Source organism: Anguilla anguilla, chromosome 2 (genome assembly GCF_013347855.1).
Source record: "Anguilla anguilla isolate fAngAng1 chromosome 2, fAngAng1.pri, whole genome shotgun sequence".
Taxonomy (NCBI): Eukaryota; Metazoa; Chordata; class Actinopteri; order Anguilliformes; family Anguillidae; genus Anguilla; species Anguilla anguilla.
In genome coordinates this window covers 12,011,518-12,035,018 of record NC_049202.1, presented here as the reverse complement: position 1 = coordinate 12,035,018, position 23,501 = coordinate 12,011,518, and the positions used below count along the sequence as shown (strand labels likewise).

At 42.0% G+C, this 23,501-nt stretch overlaps 2 protein-coding genes across 2 annotated transcripts; both read left to right on the top strand.

Annotated features, from left to right (window-relative positions):
* The first annotated feature begins 315 nt into the window (after window positions 1-315).
* LOC118216624 (CDGSH iron-sulfur domain-containing protein 1-like) lies at window positions 316-3,108 on the top strand. The gene is made up of 3 exons (XM_035397982.1): window positions 316-464; window positions 1,060-1,265; window positions 1,507-3,108. The coding sequence occupies exons 1-3, from the start codon at window positions 440-442 to the stop codon at window positions 1,594-1,596; spliced, it is 321 nt and encodes a 106-aa protein (XP_035253873.1). The 5' UTR covers window positions 316-439; the 3' UTR covers window positions 1,597-3,108.
* A 2,338-nt stretch (window positions 3,109-5,446) lies between these two features.
* Window positions 5,447-22,222, top strand: ipmkb (inositol polyphosphate multikinase b). The gene is made up of 6 exons (XM_035405859.1): window positions 5,447-6,397; window positions 9,213-9,298; window positions 11,582-11,678; window positions 12,832-13,004; window positions 17,311-17,392; window positions 17,680-22,222. Exons 1-6 carry the CDS (start codon window positions 6,184-6,186, stop codon window positions 18,312-18,314), a joined length of 1,287 nt encoding a protein of 428 aa, XP_035261750.1. The 5' UTR covers window positions 5,447-6,183; the 3' UTR covers window positions 18,315-22,222.
* Window positions 22,223-23,501: the final 1,279 nt, after the last annotated feature.

Below are 23,501 nucleotides of genomic sequence, written 5' to 3'. Positions count from 1 at the left end.
TTTATAATACAAATTTAACCCAGTCCATGCTTGAATAAATTATGTAATGAAACTGAATAGCTTGCTATAACATTTTATATATAATTCTGTTAGAATAAATTCAGTTTTCCCTATTGAATTCAATCTTTAATCATCGTATGATGTAAGTATTTCTGTTGCTTACACGAAAAATACCTGCCATGTTTGATTGGCATAATCAGGACTGATATAAAAAAAAACTTCCGTTCTTGTATGTCACAAAGCTTGCCGCAAATGAGCGATTTGTTTATACATCGCATGTGACACGCTAGGACCAATAATCAAAGAGGACGCATACGAGAAACACACATATAAAGTCACGTGATACGTCGGTGATGCGGATATTTTTAGAAGAGAGTGACCTTAAGTTACTGCAAGAATAAGTGGATCTAGCAAAATTGAACAGTAGCTATCAACAGCCATGTGCTCAAATACCCTCTCGAAAGGTAAGGGGACTTTCGGTTCAGCTGAATCCTAACGTTATAATTCTTGGAAAGTCTGCTGCTCCATAATATATCCGCATCTTCTCACCTTGGAACGACGGCCTTATATGTAGTGGTTACAATCTTCCGCATTTCTAGCTTGTTGATCTACTTGAGGTTAACAGCCTTTTATTGATAGCAGATTTGTAACAAGTGTTTTGGAAAAGGTTCATCAGAATGAATTCTGGAAAGGAAAACACAAGTACTTAGATGATTTGCACAAGATTTTCACAAAAATACCCGAGTTTCTCACTGTATTTTAAAACACTGTCAAGTAATAAAGGGGTTATGCACGATATAGTTGGACTGAATAACTGGCAACATAGCCACAGAATCATTTTTTGTACCGAGTATGAATTATTATCTGTTTCTGTTATATATTTTGGCTTTCATTGAAATTTTCAGATCTGTAGAAATGTATTAGGCCTGAATAAATCCATAACGTTTGCCCAGGGTTTGTATACATTCTTACTGGTTTATTAATTAATCTGGAGGACTTTGGTTGTATTGAATCAGACCTAACAAGTTGCTACGGATCCTTCTGTTCCCCATGATACAGCTGAATTGGTAACAGCCATTTCTTTGACTGCTGGTGCTGCAGCGGTGAGTGTACTAGTCTACAAGACATTTTTCTCCACGAACAAGAGCAGCAAGTCCAAGGTGAACTTGGACCTGCAGAAGGACAACCCCAAAGTAGTGCACGCCTTTGATATTGAGGACCTGGGAGATAAAGCAGTGTACTGCAGATGCTGGAGGTCTAAGAAGGTAAAATGACATCATTTAAGAAAACATAGCTGTATTACATCATGCCTTGTTTGCACTTTGTACTTGTGATTAGACCCGAGTATCTATTGTATGGAAGAATTCCATATCAGTCCTTTGTGGTCAACACCAGTAACATACTTTGCAAAGTTTTCAAAGATTAAATTAAATCTAAACATTCAGGTAGGTTTTCTGGTTTTTTAAATTTTTTTTCAAAATTTGTGTTTTCTTTGCTTTTTGACAGTTTCCTTTTTGCGATGGTGCCCACGCGAAACACAATGAAGAGACTGGTGATAATGTGGGTCCTCTCATTATAAAGAGAAAGGAAGCTTAAAGAGTCCTCACTGTCCTTCCAAAAGCTGCTGCTGCTGCTGCAGACATACAATTCCTTTGCTCATCCAAATGTACGTGGTATTTTGAAAGAAATGTCATGGCATATTTATAATATATTTTTGTGTTCTTCTGTGTCTTTCGTGTCCATGCCATGTGTGGATGTTAACACTAATTCAGTGCAGTTGCATAACACTTGTATGGTGTAGGTTTTGGGCAGATTTGGATATCCAGTTGGCTGTCATCCAGTTGGCTATAGCCAGAGTGTTACTTTTTGGAAACACTATTCCTGATGCTCATGAACAGTTGGTTGAGTCACAGTATACCGTATACCTTTTCAACAGATAACTGTGAAACTGTGTGTGCCACTGTCATTGAACTCAGCTGTGCTTTTATAACGAGTACTTCACTAGCAAAACCTTTATGACCACTATCGGCAAAACCACTTATGACTTTATCAGTGTCCACCAACACTGCACCAAAAGATTGTTAAAGAACTGACTTTACTAGTAAAGATGACTTCAACATCAGAGTGGTACCATAAAAAAGAAATTTGCTGGCACTTATCTCGGATGATGAAAAGTAAAGCCTAATGTGTCATTTATTTGACTGGAAAATCCACAAATTGTTGATGTGGATTACCGTGTCCCACTGCTCGTCTTCCCATATAAAATGTTAGACCTGTCACTAAATACTCTAAAGTGTCTGGCCATTCTGTATGTTTGAAGGTATGTTTGTAACAAGGTAGTGATCATTTTTGGGGATATAGACTGAACAGAAGCCTTTTTTATGAAAAATAAACCCAAATATATATTTTTACAACAAACCCCATATTTAATGAGGAGGACCTACATGTTACATGGGCAGTTAACCAGATGGTTATTGACATGCTTTAAATTTGCTCTGTACCGTTAATTCTGTCCGTATTAAGTCCATTTCAATGTTTATGTGCACTTCATTCTGAATCGAATGATGCAGTGTCTTTGTGAGAATTCGTCAAGATGTGTTCTGCTTGTCTGCCCAATCTGAAATTTCATTGGGTTGAGGGAATGTACCGTACTCAAGATTGCACATGAAGCACTTGAGATCAGTTTTTGAAAGTAATGTTTTCTATTAAATACAATTAAATATTTGGGATATTGTTATTTTGGTTACCTAATTAAAATATGTGGCCTTGAGTGTTAACCAAATGCCTTCTCGGGTGAATATGAGGAACTGTAATCATGCCTTGCTGATGTCTGTAATGAAAATTTGTCAATTAAAAAACAAAAGAATAATCAATAATCAGAATAATGAAAATTTTCAGTATTTATTTTCTCAGAGCTGTTGTATCCTTTTTCTGTGTTGAGTGGTTCACCAATCTTAATGGAACAGAATTTTAGAATTTTGTCAAATGTGTATTGATATGTAATAATAAATGCAGAGATTATAACTGGCGATACTGACAGCATATGCATTTAAATGTAAAAAGTCTTATTTGTGTTTTTAATTAAAATTGAAACTGACATACACAAAATGTGAGTATTTATGTTTTCCAGTGAACAGTGACAAAAAGACAATATTAAATTACAGTAGTCATGTCCTGCTTTTGCTCAAAGATATTTGGGAAAATGCTTTTCAGGATATAATGTTTAAACGAATTCCCTACAGTCTAAATGAAATCATTGCTCCTCAGATCCATTTGAATGGCCCTCGATTTCCGCAATATTTTGAGATGCATTCACGATATTCACCCAGAAGAGGGCACTGTGCTGCCTTACTTTCCTTTGAACAGCCAGTTTGAGGATGTGATTCAGGGTTTATCATATTCGTATCATGCTATTTTTTATTGCTTCTGGTGTGCTCTACTTGGTACATAGAAATTATGATATGTATTACTAAGCGAATGTAACCATTTGCTAATTTACTATGCCCCTGTCTTTCAAACACTTGTACCTGGTCAAAGTCCTTAAAATGAACATCCCTGCCAAGCTTATTCGTGTTAACCGTAGCTTTTATTTTGCCATCTTTCATTTTTTTTTTCATTGTAGTTTAGTTTATACTTTTGCACCTGTGTTATAATTGCCTTCACTGAAGTTCAACCGATGGCACTGAGCAGGTGTGCGGTTTCTTATTTCAATAACCAGTGGGCATATTTTATGCAAATACAAACGGTTTACTTTGCAATGCATCTGAACAGATATGGAAACATGGGAGTTTCTGTATAAATGGACAATTTGAAATGGTGATAAAGCCTATTTAACAACATGATAAGAACTTCCAATTGGTGAGATCCTAACACTTGTTAATATTGAGATCACCACTGCATGCCTTTTCCTGTAGACAGGAATGTTTTATTCAATAGACAACATGCCAATGAAAGGTTCTTAATATAAGAAGAATAAAATAGCTGATTACTACTTTGCATTCTTTTTTAGGTTTCCTAATTTTCAAATGCTGATAAGTGCATTTTCAGACTGTTAATATGTCAACAGCCAAATAAGGCCTTTAGAACCATTCTTTAGCCAGTTATCACCTTAAACAAATCACTGGTTTTAAAACACACCAAAAACCAGCAGAACTAGAACCTTCAGGACAGGGTTCTGGCCCCTGTGGCCTATAGCAGTATTTCCCAAACTTGGCCTTGCCCCTTGTTTTTGCTGGTTTTGTTACAATCTCTTGATCAGTTCAATTTTTTTGTTGGTCAGGCTTTAAACTTTTATTTAAATTATTTTAGAATGTCTTTTCTTACAGTTATCTTACCTGCATGTAGGTCAGGCTTATTGATTTCATTTCACAGACCAGGTGTCAAAGCTGGATCTCACATATTTCCCTTGTCAATCATTCTTCATGGCAAAATAATTTCAGATGTAAGGTCACATGAGAAACATTCCATCAACAGACATTAAATGTGTCTTTAAAAAACAATTAAAAGCATGTTACATATCAGGAGTTTCAGTTGTGCTTGGAACGAAAACTTGGAACTTTTCAGGGTTCCCTGCAGAACTAGCCACAATGACCAAAGACTCTCAGCCTTTAATTTCAAATATTAATTTCTCTACCCTCTGACCCCATTTCAACAGACAGAATTCACAAATAACTTTTTAATCAGTCCACACAATAAAGCCCCAATTTTATGGGATTTTGGCCAATTTAAACCCACAGTAGCCCTAGCGGGGTGGTACCAAGCGTCCACCTTTGAAGAAACTTTATCAACTGTGCCACTGCAGAATCAAATCAACCCATTCTTACTTCATGGTTTCACTGTGTCTAAGAAATGGGACTTGACTGATGTAAGGAAAAGAAGCATGACAGCACCTCCATACAGTGAACATTATAAACAAATTGAAGCGTAACAAGTACACTGGTAAGAAATAAGGGAGACAAAGAATGTGTTTTTATTTTATTTTATTTTTTAATGTTGTTTGCATCCGCACACAGTAAAATGCTCAGTTAAATAAACCCTTACAGAGTACATAAGGTCCCATTGGACCCATATGTATACTCTGTTAGAGTTTAATTAACACGACATTTTACAGTGAAAGTTTTCCAGCTGAGTACAGCATTGTCCTGGGGCTGATTCATTTTTTTTTTTTTATTTCTTGCTAATGCACTTCTACTATAATAAAGATATATAAATTCCTTAAACAACTTAAATCATAATGGTAACTTGCCTGAAACAATTCAGGAACCATTGGGAAACATTGCTTTGGAATACAGCTAGTTTAAACTGTGTGAGGTAAGACAGCTAATATTGTTTCTTGTAACTTGGCGTAATTTTGATATTCATCAGATACAACATTTCAACAGTAGTGGCAAACGTAAAGTTGTCGTTGGCGCCAGTGAGTGTCAGATATTACGACAGTACTGGAAATGCCGCAAATGTGTTAGACGACAGTGGGTAGAGTCGCTGCTTACCCCAGTTCACGGGAACTGGATCATACGGGATGACAAACGCGTGACGGTATAATAAACTGGGAAGAGAATCAGACAGCATCCTCGCATTCTGGACGGGAGAAATCGTGAATCCAGCAACGGTGCATCGGCACAGTTTTATTTTCTGTTGCTCTGCTCTCACGTCGGACTGAAGGAAGGAGAGCAGCTAGCTAGCTAATGCGTCAGGGGTGATGACACGTTTACTTGCCTGCTGGGATGTGCATATGAAAGCAACAGACCAGGCTGGTTTTATTATGTATGGTTATGTTATTCAGGCATCAGATTTTAAGCGACAGTAGCAGTGTCGCGAAAAATTCCACTAGTCGTAGAATTGTAGCCGATGTGGTTCCTCGCTTCAGCTGTGATCACAATACAGAGGAGGAGCACTGACGTCCCTCGGCGAGGAAGTGGGATGTGGCGAGCCTGTATTTTGTGTTGCCGTTTAAAATGTGAAAGCATTTCAACAAATGTTCGCGGACCTCGCTACGCATAGACTGAAGTGGTCCTATATTATGGTAGCCTGATACACTACTAAGATGACGAGTTATTTCAGTCTTCACCGGAATTGCGCCGTGGGGCCACGATGGCTTGCAATATAAAACCAATATGTGAAATTTAATTAAGCTATGTAGCTACCTGGCTATTATTTTAATATTTAAACGAGCCATTAACTCTAATGTCAACTGTTAAAATGTCAACTCAACATAAAATAATGGACTCATCTCTAGCACTGGGGAAATTGGAAATAAATAGTACTGGAAGTCTGGATATAAGTCACTCCGTAACAAATAAGGGAAAGACCGTACAGGATGGACCTCAGACTCACCTGAATGGCTGCGTGCCACTGTCCCATCAAGTGGCTGGTCACAAGTACGGCGTGGATAAAGTCGGTCAGTATATTAGTGAAATGTTGATGTTCGTTGGCTACTGATTTGTAGACATTTACAATGTGAACAATCCAATATGGTGCTGTCCATGTGTGTCTTTCATTTATTTTGTAATTATTATTTTATTTCTGTTATTATTTACTAGCTTGTTGATTGGCGTTTTATTTAATAAACCTTAGAGAAACAACAGGCACTGTAGGCCTTCGTTAAAATAATGATACCAATGATATTAGATCTTTTTGATCCATGTCCATTTCAAAATGCATATAAGTAGGCTACATGTTAAAAATGCACAATAAATTCGGAACTAATGCAAGGTAACCTGATGCATTTTTGAGCCACGGTATTCTTTATGTCAGGGCTTCGTGTTTTGAATTACAATGAGATTTTTGTAATAACTTTCCTGTGCCAACTTGAACTGCATGTCTTATACTGATTTTGAGGTTGTTCCGGAAAGGATCTCAGTTATTTTTCGAAATGAATGTTGCCGCAATTTAAAGGGCACATTTCGCTGATAAACTCTTGCACAAGCTTCTTTTAGACAAATGATTTTAAGAACGAATGTTTACCCAGTATAAACCAGATGGTTAAGTATTTACAGACATGGCAATGCAATAACGTGGGTTACTGCACTTAATTACGCACGTGTTCCATATACATACTGTAGCAATTAAACAATTTTATATTTGCCTTGATATTTCAGAACTTTTACACCGTCATCCAGTAGGTTTCAGACCGTTTTTGAAGTTTATGTTAACAGGTGCTCAGCCTGTGTTATTCTTAGTAGCCAAAAAATAATTATGTAGACTTAAAACCCAGAATACAACTTTGTCGTAATGTAATAACAATGTGGTTAAATTTCCCATGAGGTTGTATTTCCATCAGTGGTCTGCATTTATTAGTTCTAATAATGGTTTCTTACCTCATACAGTATATTTATATTGTTAAATGTATGGCATGTAAAACAAAAAATGTATATGTTGTCACTACAGTTCCGTCTACCGACTGATCACACACATACAAACCTCAATCTTTCTAGACAAGAAGAAGAAAAAAAACATGTTCAACTGAACCTACTGAACAGTAAAGTTTGTTTGAATGGGATGGTATCTGTGTTTCCTGAAAGGTGAACACAGCTGAAGTTTGACACCTTTGTTTTGGTCTCTTGGAGAATCCATTGTTTGATTTGTTGCTGTTTATGCCCTGCTGCCTTGTGTTTTTAAGAGTGGTGTGGTCAATACTCAAGCCTTTGGTCACCTGATTGGTGATATGCTGAAGAAACCTTGAGCGTCTGATGTTTACAGGAAACAAAGGTTTGAGTAGTAGCCACTCCCTTGGCGTGAATTTGCTTTGAATGTGTGACTATTCATCTATCTCCTGTTCAGCATTAACCAACGTCTATGATGTAGCCTAACTTACAGTAATGTATACTTTTTCCTTATCAGTGGTGGTGGTCTCTCTGTTTGAAAGAACTTACTCCCAACTGCATCAGCACCTATCAGAAGTCAACTTGATTGGTGCCTTTAGTCTGAATAGCTGAATGCACCTTTCCACTTATTAAAAAAATGTTTAAAAAAATATTTTTTAAAAAGCATTGTGTTTCCATGTCCATAGTAAATGAGTAGCCAAAGGAACATTTTTAGAAAAGTTGCTCCAGAACAGCGCCCAGGGCATTTTCGTGAGGATACAAGTTTAGGCTTAGACGAGATTGCCATGTAAATTATCCTAGAGGACTGTTTCTGTGAAGGAATTCCAAGGAGTGTTCACCAAAATAGAAAAATATATTTTATTTTAAGAACATTTTGTTTATAGTACCATATTTCACCAAGCATGATTTGCACATCCTAATACAAGGTTATGATCATTGTAATTTATTGTGTATTTATGTTGTACTAAATACATCTTTGATATTCTGCTTTTAGACATGGTTTCATATACTATGATTGTATATTTATACTTCAGGTATTGCGAAAAGGTGTCGAATGTAGCCTAAGTTATTTAACTGTGAGGTCCCCTGCCGTAGATTTGTCTTTGAGATAAAGAAAACTTGTCGGAACCCCTGAACTAGAGGAAAACTTATTTTCGCTTGAGTGTGACAGTTGAAATTTCCAGAGCACCTGACCCTCCTGGCCTTTATAAACACCTTGGAGAAGCAGTGGAAAGTGGGCTTCTTGGGCTTGTTTTTCTGGTAAACCTGTTCCGCTTTGGCTCAGTCTACCCGCCCTGGAAGTGTTGTTTTGGCTGTCCCTCTTGTGGGACCTAGGCAGTAATCCAGGAGAGAGGACAGAGCGTCCACACGGCAGCTTTTTTTTCACAGTTGACTCGGAAGGGGTCAGCAGTTTTGGAGATTTCGGACAATGCAGCACTGATGTGCTGCAGTTCTGTGAATGGTGCCCAGTCAGGGCGAGGACTTTTTTGTGTGGGCGCAGCCCTGTCGAGTCAGCTCTTAACAGAATCCCATTAAATGGGGCTGGGGGCATTATTTCCGCGAGATGTGTGACTGGCGTTCTGCTTGTCACCTTCTGCACATGTGCAAAACTGCTTTACTTTGTTCAGCTTTTACAGAAATGTGATTTGTTTTCCGAACAATTATTTTTTTTTTACCATTGCCCAAGGATAGCTTGGTTTTGTTTGTAAATCCCCACAGTGCAATTTTCAGTGTTAATTCAACTCTAACAGAGTTTGCATGAGACCAACAGAAATGAATTAATTCTGTGTGTTCAGAAAAATGTACTTAGTATTTAGGCCTGTTTAACGACTGACATTTTGCTGTGCAGACAGGTAGTGCTCTCTCCCTTAACCTGTGTGTCTTCAACAGGTATTCTGCAGCATCCAGATGGCACGGTCCTGAAGCAGCTACAGCCTCCACCTCGAGGCCCAAGGGAAATGCAGTTCTACAGCCAGGTAACATTACACCTATAGAACATAGTTTCTGTAATGAGCTTTTTCTGGGTCCGGTTAATTTGCACAGGGTCTCTGATTTAGTAAAATTCACATACAGCAAGCACACAAGTATTAATTTAATTTGCCATTTATTCTATTTTAAGAACGCATATGCTACATATAAGGGAACAGTGTACATTTCAAATTCAGTTTGTGTAATGCTGAGATTAAATACTGTATATTGTCTAAGTAATGCACTTGACCTCCAGAGCATTTGGTAAATCGGTCAGATGCCTTTTGCTGAAGACAAGCAGTCTGGTCCTCTGACTTTATGTCAAATATGAAACTCATTTTGAGGATAGTTTCCCCGTGTTATGTTCGAGTCTGTCCCTGAGAAAAAAGAAATGCTGAATTTCCTCTTCTCTAGCTCACCAACAAACTGCACCCCAAAGTAATAACTGCACTGTTTTCTGTTATCTCTCATAGTAAACATTGCACGTATCACTGAATGGCATACGCTCACAGTATTGGTCTTTCTCAGAATATTTTTTATAACATCTATAATAACCACTATTTTTGCCTGTGCTGTTATCATTGTGCTCAATTGTTTGTTCTATTTTATTGAGTCATACTGCCTTTTACTTTGCAAAAAATACATTAGTATTCTTGGTTTAGGCCAGCTAAGTAATTTGGGAGATCTTTGAGGGTTAAGGAGTTGGAGACCAGCAGAGGCGGTCGCTGATCTTCAGGAGATCAGCGGCTGGAATGCCTTAAGAACTGATCTGATCAGGGCTATGGCTCCAGAACTACGACACACATCGCCTTTTGTGGTTCTGCTGTGACTGAAGAATTTACCGCAATAAACTCACTGTCCTCTGCAGTGAATATAATTAAAGATGCGAGAGACTTTAAAACACAATATCGATCCATCTTGGATGTTCTGTCTTCTCTTCATTCTCTCTTTTATTTTATTTCTTTCTTCTTCATTTAGTACAGTGGCCATTGCAACCTTATTAATGTATTCTGTTTTATTCGCACCTGGGCTGAGAGAGGCTCATCTTTCCTGTAGTTCATGTACACATCCTGCCCGACTGTCTTTACAACAGATTATCGTGTTGTGCACGTGCACTGTGTGAAAACATATGCAAACAATTGTAGGCTCCTGCACGGCCTTTCGCCCAGTCATGTTAAGTACACATACCCTTCGCTGTCTTTATAATTTTTCCCTGTAGCTTGAAAGCCTTAAAAAAACAGCTATTTTTCAGCTTGACGCCAGTAGCTGCTAGCTGTGGATTGTTTGTACCTGCAGAAATATTCCCAGCTGTCTACAGATAACCTTCTCAGTTTTTCTCCTGCAAATGTAGTTTGCTTCTGAACTACGTGAGGGTCCGTACTTGCCGATCAGAAGCAAGTGGCTAATCTGTTAAGCTGATGTAGGGTCGTGCGCAAGTGACCCGGTGCTCTTTCCATCCATCACCGCCAACACGCGCTTGTGGCCCTGAGCAGTTTCAGACATGTTTAAAATAGTTTGTTAAGAATGGCCAGAGTAGTGTTTGCGGTCGTGCAGAGCGGTCTGATGAGTTTATAAATAGAAATCCCTTTGACCAGTAATGGTTCGGAGACATACTGCTCAATGCCAGAACTGCACAGCGCTAGAATGTAATAACAGGCGCTAAGGGGGTGGCTATTCCAAGGGGCCTGGTTTGTAATTGGTACGCATGGCGAGGCTTCCTGTAGGCCATGCCCTTCCAGTGGCTTGGAGAGTCTTTTTTTCTTTTCCATTGGCAGCATTCAGTGGGCTAATGTGGCGCACTTTAGCGGCTCAGCGGACAAGGTCAGCCAGTTTGCGCGGATAAATAACAGAGGGTCTTTTGTTTACTTAAAGACTTAAGAAGCTGTTTACCTCGCTGCGCCCACAACTGGTTCCCGCCGTGTCTGCACTTGACCGCCCACGGCCGGAGATGCTTGATTCACTCATCGATAATCACTTTCTGAAAATAATGAAAGTAGTTTATTCAGTACTTGAGTACATCACACATACATTATGGAGAGACAGAATGGAGTTGGGGGGAGATCTGTTTAAACGGTACGCCTCAACTAAGCTGTGGTAGAGGCAAAGAAATGAATGTGAAGAGAATCCCCTGTGTGAAATGGTTTGTTCTGAGATTTTGTTCTTTCCCTGGGGTTTTGACTCTCCTGCCAGTTTGGAGGTCGCTGAATTCGCCACAGTTAATTGATACAAGACCTCGTACATTTACTCAAAGTAGTGTTTTCTTCCCCCCTTTGCCCGTTCATTCTCCACAGGTCTACGCCGAAGACTGCAGCGACCCAGTTCTCCTGGAGCTTCAGCAATACGTGCCAAAATACTTTGGGGCCTGGTCCTCACCTGACACGCCCGCCGGTAAGAGCGCTGCTCAGAACGCGCGCGGAACGTGTTCCCCGTCCTCTGACACGCGGTTGCGAAACGCTGCCGCCGGCCAGTTGCGAGACGGCGTGTTTTTTGCGCAACGTGCTTCCTTTTTAAAATTAGGCCACGGCTTCCGTGGAAACAGGATACGTTCACGGTTTAACTTTACGACAGAGTGACTTCTGAGGAACGCCAGCGCATTCCTCGGGGGAATTTCTCGGCTGCTCCGCCTGCTTCATTAATTGATAACAAAAAAAATCGACTCCTGCACCTCCCGTCTCCTCGCGCCGCACGCACACACCCCCACCCCCCAACACGGTGGCCCAAAGGGACGTTTTTAATAGGCTTTCTTTCCGGGACAGGGATTCGGTGCACGCTCATTCTCACCATAGGAATTCACTTTGTTCAATTACGACATTACTCCTTCCCCTTGAGGTAAGATACAGAAATATCAGACATAAAGATATCAGGCCCACGTTATGCACAGTCCCCATACCTGTCGTCTGGAGTGTTGGAGATTTTAATTTGTCTCCTGGTCTCTCATCTTATTTGTCTATATAAAAGGGTCCCTGCTGATGCTGTTGATCGTATTTCTATTTTTAACTGCACCGGCTGAGTTTTCTAAATAATGTGTGGTTAAATTACTGTATGCCTATCCAGGCACAGCTGAAGAAAATTTAGGGAGCACCTTTTGAGAAGGAAGGCCTTTGATGTTGTAATGTACATCCTTCTAAGCATTTGCGTTTTCTCTGTTGTGGGAAATGCTATTTCTCAGTTGTCCAACAGTGCTCTAGTAATGTGACTGATAGTTCTGATAATGTGAGCAGGCATGTTATCTTCATGCCGATTTGCATTTTTCTTCCTGCTTAACCACAATTTTCCCTCTGTAGTCAGATAAGACCTCTCTAAGTCACACAAGGCCACTTTTCAGTTAAACCACATTGCTGTTTGTCGTTAAGTGCGAATGACTAATTTAAATGTTTGTTTTTTTTTTTTTTTTAAGTAACTGCAAAGTCCAACAGACTGACTGAAAGAGTCCTTGGTTTTAACTCTGGTGATTGAATGGCTGGAGTTGAATGAGTTTGCGTGAGTCATGGCAGTGGTCCCCTCTCCTCTCTGACCTTCTGCTCGGCTTTTGGGCCCACAGAGCTGTACCTGAAGCTGGAAGACGTGACTCGAAAGTTCCGGAAGCCCTGCATCATGGACGTGAAGATCGGGCAGAGGAGCTACGACCCCTTCGCCTCGCAGGAAAAGAGGGAGCAGCAGATTAAGAAGTACCCCCTGATGGAGGAGATGGGGTTCCTGGTCCTGGGCATGCGGGTGAGTCCAGCGGCCTCTGTTAAATCACCGAAAGAACCATTTTTCTTAATGAAATGAATACTTTAGGACAGCAAAAAAAAAAAAGGTGTTGCCGGCCCAAGCTTGTTCGACGAAGCTTTTTGTTCATGTAGCACTCCGTTGTTGCGTGACCAAAAAGCCAGTTCGTTCCTGTGATGAGTACTACTTGTCATTTATTTTCTGTCCGCTCGCACAGGAAGTGGTTGAAGTAATTTATGGCTTACAAGACCAACAGCAAACAGAGCTGTGGAAAATCTCTGGGCTTTTGTCACCCTGCTGATTGTGTTTGCACTCTCACCCGTGTGTGGATTTCGGTGCGGCCTTTGGAACGTCATGCGGCCCCTTCCCTCTGGGAGTGGAGCGCTCCCACCCCTCTTTGTAGGGGACTCTGTGTGACATTTTCACAGTGGAGAGTCGGCCCCCGCTTGAGCGCGCCTGTCAGTGCAGTGGAGCCGGCGCTCTCCCGCGGCCGTGGCCAGTCATCTTCTCGACAGTTCGCCTGCGATTGGCCCATGTCCTGTAACGGCAACGACATCACATCAGCGAACAACCGCTTGGAGATCTCTCTTCGCCACCCCCCCCTCCCCCTCCAGTCCTACGCGCTAATGCCAGGGAGTGCCTCACTGTTTAATTAACAGTCACCAGCAATCAGACAGGTGGGGGGGGGGGGGGGGGGGGGTGATTGAAGGGGGGTGGGGGGTGGCACAGGGGAGAGGGTGGAATAGGTCAGCGTTGTTTGGACCGCTGAATTAGGCCCACGGAGACACGGTCAGGAACATCGAGCCCGAGATGGGATTTATGATGTAATAACGTTACATAACGCGAAGAGGGGAATGTCATAAAGCCCCGCGCGGCACGGGGAGCGCTTTCGCCAGGTGATATAAATCACGGGCCCGACACGGGGCCTCCGCCGCCGCGGACGCTCCGGTAACGAGCTGCCGCGGCTCTCACGCAGCCAATGGCGGCCGCCGGCGCCGGGGCTGGGAGGAGCCTGGCGTCAACTCGGTAACAGCTCGATCAGCCTTTATATGCCTGCGGCGGTCCGGAGCAGTGCCGCGCGACGCCCGATAAGTAAAGCGTGGGAAGAGGTGCGTCAGCCCTGGGCTGAAAGTGAGCAGCCTTTTCAGCCATGTTCCCCTCCTCGCTGGTGAGCCTGACGCACCCTCACCCCTGGCCCCATATTATGATATCGGCTGTTTTGTGCACAAGAATAAATTAGCAAAATATTCTTGGAGAACCAGAAAAACATTACCCGCATATACATACGCACACAGACACAGACACACACACACACACACAGTGGTACAGCAGAACACTCAATCAATGAATAAAGTTCGAATAGAATATTGTGGTTGGATTGGATCTAAGACCTATGCCAGCCCTGAATCTTAGATTAAGAGTGTGTTTTTCACTTTTGCATTAATGTTGAACCTTTGGTGTGTAATCCATCAGGATACTGAGAAAATCGATGTACACATTATGTGTCCTTTCCTTTGCTTCCTGATTACTAGTATTTATCGTTTTTCTAGTTTTCTGGAATTATGCTGCTAACAGAGAAAATATGGTTCTCATGCGCACACCCCTGAGACACAATCAAATTCAGTTCCCACCGTATCTGAAATGAATTCACTATCCGCCGAGGTAGAGCCGGCACATCAACAAGCGGCTGGCCCCGATTTGCGCATGTAGATTTGTTGTTTTTTGTTTTTTTTGTAATCATTTTTATTTAAGTTACGTGAACATGGCCTTGTTCCTCTTTCTTCTGAATGCACTGAAAACGTACAAAGCTGGCCCTGTCACTCACCCCCTGAATGAGTGCAGTCCTTTGTGTGAGTCAGGATGTCTCCACTGCAAATTCCACTGTGTGCTGCTCTCTCAGGGCACTCTGCAAACCTTTTTATCATCTAGCAATACCTCCATTTTCCATTGTGCTATTTGAGCAGTGCACTTTGAGCTGGCCTTTTTTTAAAAATCTCATGTTCTATTCCAATTCAACATCTTACGCCTATTTCATGGAGCACTTTTGACCATTTGGGAACTGTCAGTTGAAGCCTGCATTTCACCCACTTCCCTGAACACATAATTTGGTATAATATAATATGATTTAATTACGTCAATGTGGTGCTAGACTAGTAGAAGTCTGTACCCCTGTTGTGCAGTTACTGAGTATATCAACATGACAGATCAACAACATTTTACAATAGATAATACTTGTCTAACTGCATACAATTAACAAATAAGAAAGATTACATTGTTGAAGATTTAAAAATGGCAAAAAAATAATAAAATCACATTTGTTAGAGACATCATCATTGGAGTGTCTGGTGTGGCTAGTGTTCAAAATGTGAAGTTTGTGCAGAACTGGGGAAACATTTGACCAGTGTTGGTTATGCTATAACCATTTTTTAATGTTTCATTAAATACTTTACTGAGTTCATGCTACAGCATATGTTCTACTCTGTAGGCCCATGAATACATATACAGGCACTGAAACAGAAACCTGCACAGTTTACAGACCAATCCACAAGAGTCCCCTGACTGAATTACTCTGTGTATTTAACTCACTATTTACATATTATTTACACATATGTAAAAATTTTGATTGATTGGTGCCTGTGGAGTTAAGCATACATAAAAAGAGCAGGGTCGCTCTCTTCCTCTCGCTAACCCTTCTGCTGTGCGGAATATGATTTTAGCACTCATGACATCTTTTAATTTAGTAATTGAATACAGCTGTCTTTCCATTCCGAAGCGCGGGGTTTGCCAGGCAGTTTATGGGCTTCTTCCACAGCGGCTGTAGGGCCAAGGCCTTCTGGATATGCTCGAATTAACGCGCCGTGCAGCGTAAAGAGACGCCAGGGATGTCACGTCAGCGACTGTCGGAGAACGCGGTGTTTTCCGTGCAAGTTTTACGATGTCTCTCGTAAACACCCTGGAAACGTCGGAGATGGTATCATTTCGACGGAGCGGAGCGTTCTTCTCGTTCTCCCCGGGGCGGCCCGGGGAAAATGAGGAGGAAACGTCTCGTTATCACTCTGGCAGGAAGCGCTTATCCCACAATTCCCAAATCTGCTTCATCCGGGGCCCCGCCCGTCACGACAGCCATCGCGGCGGCCCGTCCCCAGAACAGCTCCTGTACACGGTGCGTGAGGCAGAAATCATCAGATAACATGGTCAGTCTCACGTTAAGCATCGACGTTTAAGATGCATGTCTTACATTAACATCGGAGCCTTCTGGATTCCTCTTGAAACAGAGTGATGCTCGAAGGGGCGGAGCTTCCTCTCCGACACCTAGAAAGAGCGTGTGACAGAATGGCAGCCCCCTTCCTGGCCCCCGCCGATGGATTCCCTGAGGTTGTCCGTGGCGAGGGTCTTTGGCGAACGGCGGGGGCGACCTGCGTGAGAACAGAGGCCTCCAAGGGGCCCCGGCACGGATCGGCGGTTTCCGGGATGAGCCTCCCTTCGGTCCCCCGGGGGCCCGCGGGCTGTGGCCCTCTGGCCGGGAGCGTGGAAAAAGCGCCTCGCGCTCCTCCGCTTGGCCTCCCCTTCGGCCTCCCCGTGTGGCTTTTGAGCAAAGTGACCCATTACAGTTAATTACGCTGCCGATCCCACTGATACTGCAGGAATGCTCCCCTGACAGCGCAGCATAGGCCCGGCCCTGCTAGCGAGGCCTTCTGCAGAACAGCTCTAATGTCCTTTTACCCCCCCCCCCTTCATCTCAATTTAACTTCTTCCATGTGATCTGGCCTTCGTTTTATAGTTACCCCCATCACTGGGTAATAAAGGAGCGGCACTCTTCAGCTGTTACGGCTGCACAAGAGCGCTTTGTGAACGGGGAAGGCCTGGCTCGCAATTCCAGCAGCTGGCCTGCGTTTCTCCACGGATTCATTGTGTCGTTCTACCACCAGGGGGCGACCTCTGACTTAGTTTCAGTATCTCAGCTGGCTGTCTTTGTGAATCTTAAACAAGAACGCTCTGAATGCGTCTTTCATCTCTTTGATGTAGTCTGATTTCAATATGTAAGCAGATGTCGCGTATTCACTGATGATTGTGATGACGCAGTTCTCAAGAGAGCAAATATGGTCTCTGCAGCTGTCCTGTACAGTTATGCTATGTTAACCTATTTTGTAGTAAATTTGTAATTAGCCATTTTTCAATGTATTTGATTTATCCTCTCTTTAAAGCAACTAGAACATTATTATAGCAATTGAGCAGAATTTGGTTAATGATCCAGTCTCAAGAAGGGAAAGTAGAAGTTCTGAGAACTAAGACACCTCTCTCACCCCAGATATACAAAGTGAACTCGGACAGCTATGAGACTCACGACCAGCATTATGGAAGAGGCCTGGTGAAGGAAACCATCAAAGACGGTGAGCTTCTGCTAGCCCTTTTGTACTCAGGCCTGCTAGCGTAAGGTGGAGGAGTTCCTGTATGGTACAAGCCCCTCTAGTAATACATGCTGTCAGTCAAACGGCGCTCTTTATGTATATTTAAAGACTGGCAAAGAAGTCTGGTCCTGTTAGAATCAAAATCATTTTTATATCGCTCTGAAAGTTGATAGAATATTAATGCTAAGCTGAATAAATGTTTACCACAGGCAATGTACATCTCCTGTGCTAAACTGATGTTAGAACATTTTTCCCTCGTTCCCTTGCAGGCGTGTCCAAGTTCTTCTATAACGGGAACAGCCTGAGAAACGATGCAGTCAGCGCCAGCATCAAAAAAGTGGAGAAGATCCTTCAGTGGTTCGAAGGTCAGAGCCAGTTACATTTTTATGCAAGCTCCCTGCTGTTCGTGTATGAGGGCTCTCCCCAGGAGGGGAGCCCCAAGATGGCCGCCAGCAGTCCGCCGGGGGAGACCCCGCCCCCCAAAGCACGGGTGCCAAATGACAGAGTCGTAGAGTACAACAACAACATCCACGTGATGGGCCCCGGGGAGAACAGGCTCCTGCTGGGGTCCCTGGGGCACGGCCTGTCCGACATGTACGCCCTGCACCGGCGAGGGTGCGGCCAGGGTCGCCACGGCGACGCCCCCGACGACGTCCGCAATGCCCAGCGGGACGAACTGTGGAAGCTGATTACCCAGGACGGCCTGGAGCAGCCCAATGGCAACGCCGTCCGAGCCCAACAGGAAGAGGAGGGCGAGGGACGTCGGGGGCCGGACCTGGCTGGCGACGTGGAGGTCCGAATGATCGACTTCGCCCATGTCTTCCCCGGCCACACCCAGGACGAAGGCTATATCTACGGCCTTAAGAACCTGCTGTTGGTGCTTCAGCAGATCCTTAGTGAATAAGTCCCCTCGTGCTGTGGTTCATTGTCAGTTCTCTTTACACACTTCTTATTAACTCGGGCTAATAGGGTAATGGAAGTGTAGCATCACCCATGCAAGGAAATCTGCACTATCAATCGAGTAACTTCTTTGTAGGTATTTGTGTATTAAATGTGCTTGTTTTGTACCGTTAGGAAATGTTTATAACTGTCTTACTCAGGTAAATTAATCAACATTCACGTATTAATCTTTGCAAAAGCGAAAATTGGTGCAGTTCGATTCTGGACATCTGGATGTTTTCTAATGTCGTTCTTCTCACACCCTCGTTCGTGTCGAAGGCCTGCGCCACAAGTCGCGGTAAACTGCGCTGGAGTACAACTGGACGCTGTGCTTCCCGTACGCAGTCTCCATTTTGGAAAATGAACCCAGGCAAACTAATGAAACTACTGATTTTTTTTTTCTAATTTATATTTTTTAGATGTATATTTCTGTTTGGAACAACCAAATAATCGTCGAGCATAGGGAAAAAATTATAGCGATCAATATTTCATATAGGTATATTTGCTGCCAAATTGCTTCGCCTGTTCCTTGGTCAATCTTTTTAACACCGGGATCCAAATTATTTAATTTTAATTGATGTTATTAGTTTAGCTTATTTATATGGTGTTGCTGTGGTTTTAGTGTCACCTGATGCAATATGCTGCTTTTACTTGAGTACAGAGTAGGAACAAAACCTAAAACAAACTATACTACAGTATCGGAGGCTTTCTTCTGTCATATAACTTATAGTGTAAGAAGGAAATGGCCTCTGTTAGCCTCAGTGACCAAAGGAAACTGAAGCCTTGTAGATAATGTGGCGTTTTAAGATCTACGGTTCTCTTCCCATCAGTCTGTAATCATCGTTTGAGGGCGAGCTGACGCCTCATTGGATGGCCCAGTGCCCCCCCCCCCCCCCAAGGTGTACTCCACATCGATCGGACGTGACACGCACTGCGAACGGGTCGAAATGCATGACTTAACTGTGACTTTTAGAATTTGTTCGTGGGCATCGTTTGTGGTCGTCTGCGACGACAAGTCAAAATTCAGGCATTGTAGAGATTTTAATGCGTAAGACGAGCTGACATTTGCATCGTCGTCTGAATTGTGAGGTGAGCTTGTCTGTAAGGCAGAGCAGCATTGCGCATGTATTCAAAGACCCCAGGAACTTCCATTAAGGTTTTATATGTCACTTAATGCACCTATTTTAGTCCTCCTAGCAATCAAATTAAGATGTGGAAATCTAAACCTGTTTTACCATGTCACTTGATTATACATCTTAGAATAATCAAGAACTAACAAGTCCTATAAGATTTTTTTTTTATGTATACATGTGTTGCTATGAATTTCTGATGATGCAGCTCCTTAGATGATTGGTGAAATTACCAGGGGAAGTCTAATCAAAAAGTGGCATTAAATGAAATACCTATATATTCAGGGCTTAATGCTTATCCAAATATTATCCAGATTCAATTATTTAATTTGACCTATTATCATTCTTCTGTTGACTTTGTTATTGATATGCAGGAAATTGAATTTGGAAGAATTTCTATGATTGTGGTCATACTCCTAAATCACTGCCTTATTTCCTTTTTTGGTTAATGTCATTTCTGGGCTTACTCCATTAACTTTTTTATACATTTCCTGTTTCCTTTCAGAGATCTGTTATATGTAAGACTAGCAACGAATGATGATACTAATAATAACATGCAAAGTGTAAAAACTGGATGACATGCATTAAGTAAATGAGGGATGGAATGTTAATAGCTTGTCAAAAACGTTGCATGCAGCTCCCAGTTAGAAAGTTTATATTTTCATTACATTTAATTTCTCTTAGAATATTTCATTCAGTGGGTGTCCAAGTAGTGTGCACCCATTGATTTCATTTTGAGTGTAATGTTTCTTGCCCATCCAATATTTGAATATGAAAGACTAGTTTTATTATTTTGCTTTATGTTGTATCTCAAGGCATAGCTGTGAGTTCAGGCCAAAATAATAATTAATAATAATTCATAACCAGCACAGTTAATGTATCTTACTCAGACTGTAAGAATATGTATTCTTCTAAATACTGGAATATATATTCTTCTAAAAAGTGAATCAGTAGGTTAAATTTAGCAGAAAGGATGTTGCATCATCAATGGGCAAAGAGAGCCAGGGTACTACTAGTGTACTGCACAACTTCAGTCTATGCTTGAAACTATGCTGAAGCTCAGTCATGCTCAGACTATAACAATACTGTACATAAGTAGGAGGTCATTTGTCGTAGCTGCTCTCACACAATGCAGCTTTCTGTAGAAATGTTGATCCAGTTGAAAGTCTCGTTTACATTCCATATATATATTTTGCTGGCTTAAAATATGTTTATGTAGTGAATACTCACGTGCAGGAAAATAACCTTTATGAAGCAATTAATTGTTGCCGTGTGTTCCTCTATGAATTTTTTATTTGTTGTGTAATGCACTGAAGCAAGTTAATACTCAGTTTAAAATTCTGTCCTTTTGCTGTGAACTAGCCAGTGGCTTTTCCCTTTGAGGTCCAGTTTTATTTGTTGCAGCAGCTGACAAAGTTGTTTCTTTTTTCTCACTGAACCGGACTGAAAGTGACAAACGCAGCAAGCAGTGCACTAAGGCACTTTAGAGGTATGGGACTAGACTGGATTATGTCCAATGAACTGAGCCAATCAGGGCTCAGTAATAATCCCTTCAATACCCACCCCTTCCCCCCACCCACCCTCTATACTGGAAAGTTAACCATACTCCTTGAGCAAAAATAACTAATATATTAACTCTGTCTGAGACTCATTTATTTATTACTCAGTGATATTTTCCAGACATTTCATGCCATAGTTGTCAGAGAACTTAATTTGCAATCAGAAAATTGCAGGTTTAAATTCAAAGTAGGGCACTGGTGTCAAACCTATTAGAATGGCATTCAATCTGAATTGTTTCAGCAAATGTGTCCAGCTGCATAAATGCACGATATTTGACGTGAGACACAGTGGATCTGGGTGTCTGCTACATGTATAATAATGGTGATTTTATTTTATTTTTTTAAAGGCCTATGATTTATTTGGGCCTTCTTGAAATATGTTCTGGAATATGCAAGGAGAGCATAGAAATGGACATCTCTAACCTAGACATGTGACTAGTGAAGACGACAGCATTGAAGGGGATGGCCCACAAAGTTAAACCAGGGTAGTGCACTGCTCCAAACTTTTTTCATTTTGTCTGTACTCAGTGACCAATGATATTTTAATTATTCAGCAGTCACTTCTGATTTTGGGTAGTGATATTATTGGCTTTTAGGTTGAGTTAACCACAAATCCCCAGTGTTCAAATGCATTGACTAGGTAACAAACGATTTTTAGTTTGTGAATTATTTGAGTGATTATTAAATAGTTTATCTGCTGAGGGGCCGTTTGTGTCACATAATTTTAAGCAGCGTGATGTAACATTTGTTTAGTTTTACCTCAGCTTGTCAGTTTTAATGGACACCCATTGCAAGGTTGTCAGTCTTCCATGGCTGGTGCTAGGTCAGAGATGTCCCCCTGTCCTGGAATATGCAGACTGGAATATGCCCCTATCTGAACGCTTTCTGTGTGACCTCACCATCCTTTCTGTTTGCTCTGCTCTGAGTCCTGCCTTTGGTTTCTTATGTATACAGGGGGAAGTGGTTTTATGTTTTCTCTCTCTCTCTCTCTCTCTCTCTTGCTCTCTCTCTCTCTCTCTCTCTCTCTCTTGCTCTCTGATTTGATCATATTACAAATTACCGAACATTACAAAGAGACAAATTACCTACTTTTGTAAATGAATTATATATAATATTTAGATAAAGACATTAATGGCTGTATATTTGGCAAATATTAATTACTAATAAAAATGTATTCCCAGTCACACGTTTCCGTCTGCTTCATTTGGTCAAAGAGATCTGTGGACAAATGTCTATCTTTTATGCTTGCCCCGAGGATGCAGAGATACTGTGCTCAAGCAGTGGAGGCGAGATATCCTTTCCTTCTACACACTTAGCAGACAGAGGCCTGAAGGAGATTTGGGATGCAGACTGGCAATAGGCTTTCTGTTCATTTATAAACTGCTCACGAGCCATTCCCTTGGGGGATATCTGGATTTTTTCCACAGATGCATTACAGGCTCCAAAAGTTGTTAGGCAATGTAAAAAAAAACCTAAACAAATTAATAAATAAAAATAAACATAAAGGTTGCAGTAGATAAGAAAATGCAATCAGTATAAGAAGCGTGAAAACAATGTAAAAACATAGTTACAGACAGAACTATGAATGGTGTTTGTGTTTAGTTCCACTGTGAGATGGGGCGCATCATGTGGTTTGCTGAATAGGTGAGTGTTCGTAAGATTTTAAGATGAAAACAGTTCTGACTGAGGTTGGTGGTTATTTCAGCCAAAAGACAGCCACGGCGTAAACTTAGAAAGATTCAAAGTAAACACCCCATTCTTGCACACCGCTTCAGACATTATATCAAAAATATAGAGGTCTATCTGCCTGGGAAGGGGCCGTGTACAGTACAGCCTCAGATGGGACCCTATCCCTGGGCAAAAGGAGACTGGAAAGGGGAAGTGTACGGTGCAGCCTCAGATGGGACCCTATCCCTGGGCAAAAGGAGACTGGAAAGGGGAAGTGTACAGTACAGCCTCAGATGGGATCCTATCCCTGGGCAAAAAGGAGACTGGAAAGGGGAAGTGTACGGTGCAGCCTCAGATGGGACCCTATCCCTGGGCAAAAGGAGACTGGAAAGGGGAAGTGTACAGTACAGCCTCAGATGGGACCCTATCCCTGGGCAAAAAGGAGACTGGAAAGGGGAAGTGTACGGCACACGCGCTGAGTCTCTGGAGGCCTGCTCCTGGCATAAGGCGTTCTGTAGAGGGGTGAGCCCTCTCCCAGCTGTGTGCTATCAGCGACTCGCTCCAGCTTTCAGCCCCAGCTGCACACTCAAACGGAACAGGGAGAGACAGACGAGGCCATTTCATGTGGATTGACGGGGCTGCTCATTTTATTATGTTGAGATCACGATCCGGTGAACACAGTTGTTTACAATTTTGAGCCGACATTGATTTACGCCCACTTCTTTCCCACTGCGGTCAGGTACTCGCCTACACAAATTAAGCATATTTATACATTGTAATTTTTTGTTTGAGATC

Excerpts from the sequence above, each read along its gene's own strand:
- ipmkb (XM_035405859.1), top strand. The coding sequence starts at position 6,184 with ATGTCAACTGTTAAAATGTCAACTCAACATAAAATAATGGACTCATCT. Across the intron at positions 6,398-9,212 it reads GTACGGCGTGGATAAAGTCG|GTATTCTGCAGCATCCAGAT; the intron begins GTCAGTATATTA and ends TGTCTTCAACAG. Across the intron at positions 11,679-12,831 it reads CTCACCTGACACGCCCGCCG|AGCTGTACCTGAAGCTGGAA; the intron begins GTAAGAGCGCTG and ends TTGGGCCCACAG.
- LOC118216624 (XM_035397982.1), top strand. The coding sequence starts at position 440 with ATGTGCTCAAATACCCTCTCGAAAG. Across the intron at positions 465-1,059 it reads CTCAAATACCCTCTCGAAAG|CTGAATTGGTAACAGCCATT; the intron begins GTAAGGGGACTT and ends CCCATGATACAG. Across the intron at positions 1,266-1,506 it reads GATGCTGGAGGTCTAAGAAG|TTTCCTTTTTGCGATGGTGC; the intron begins GTAAAATGACAT and ends GCTTTTTGACAG.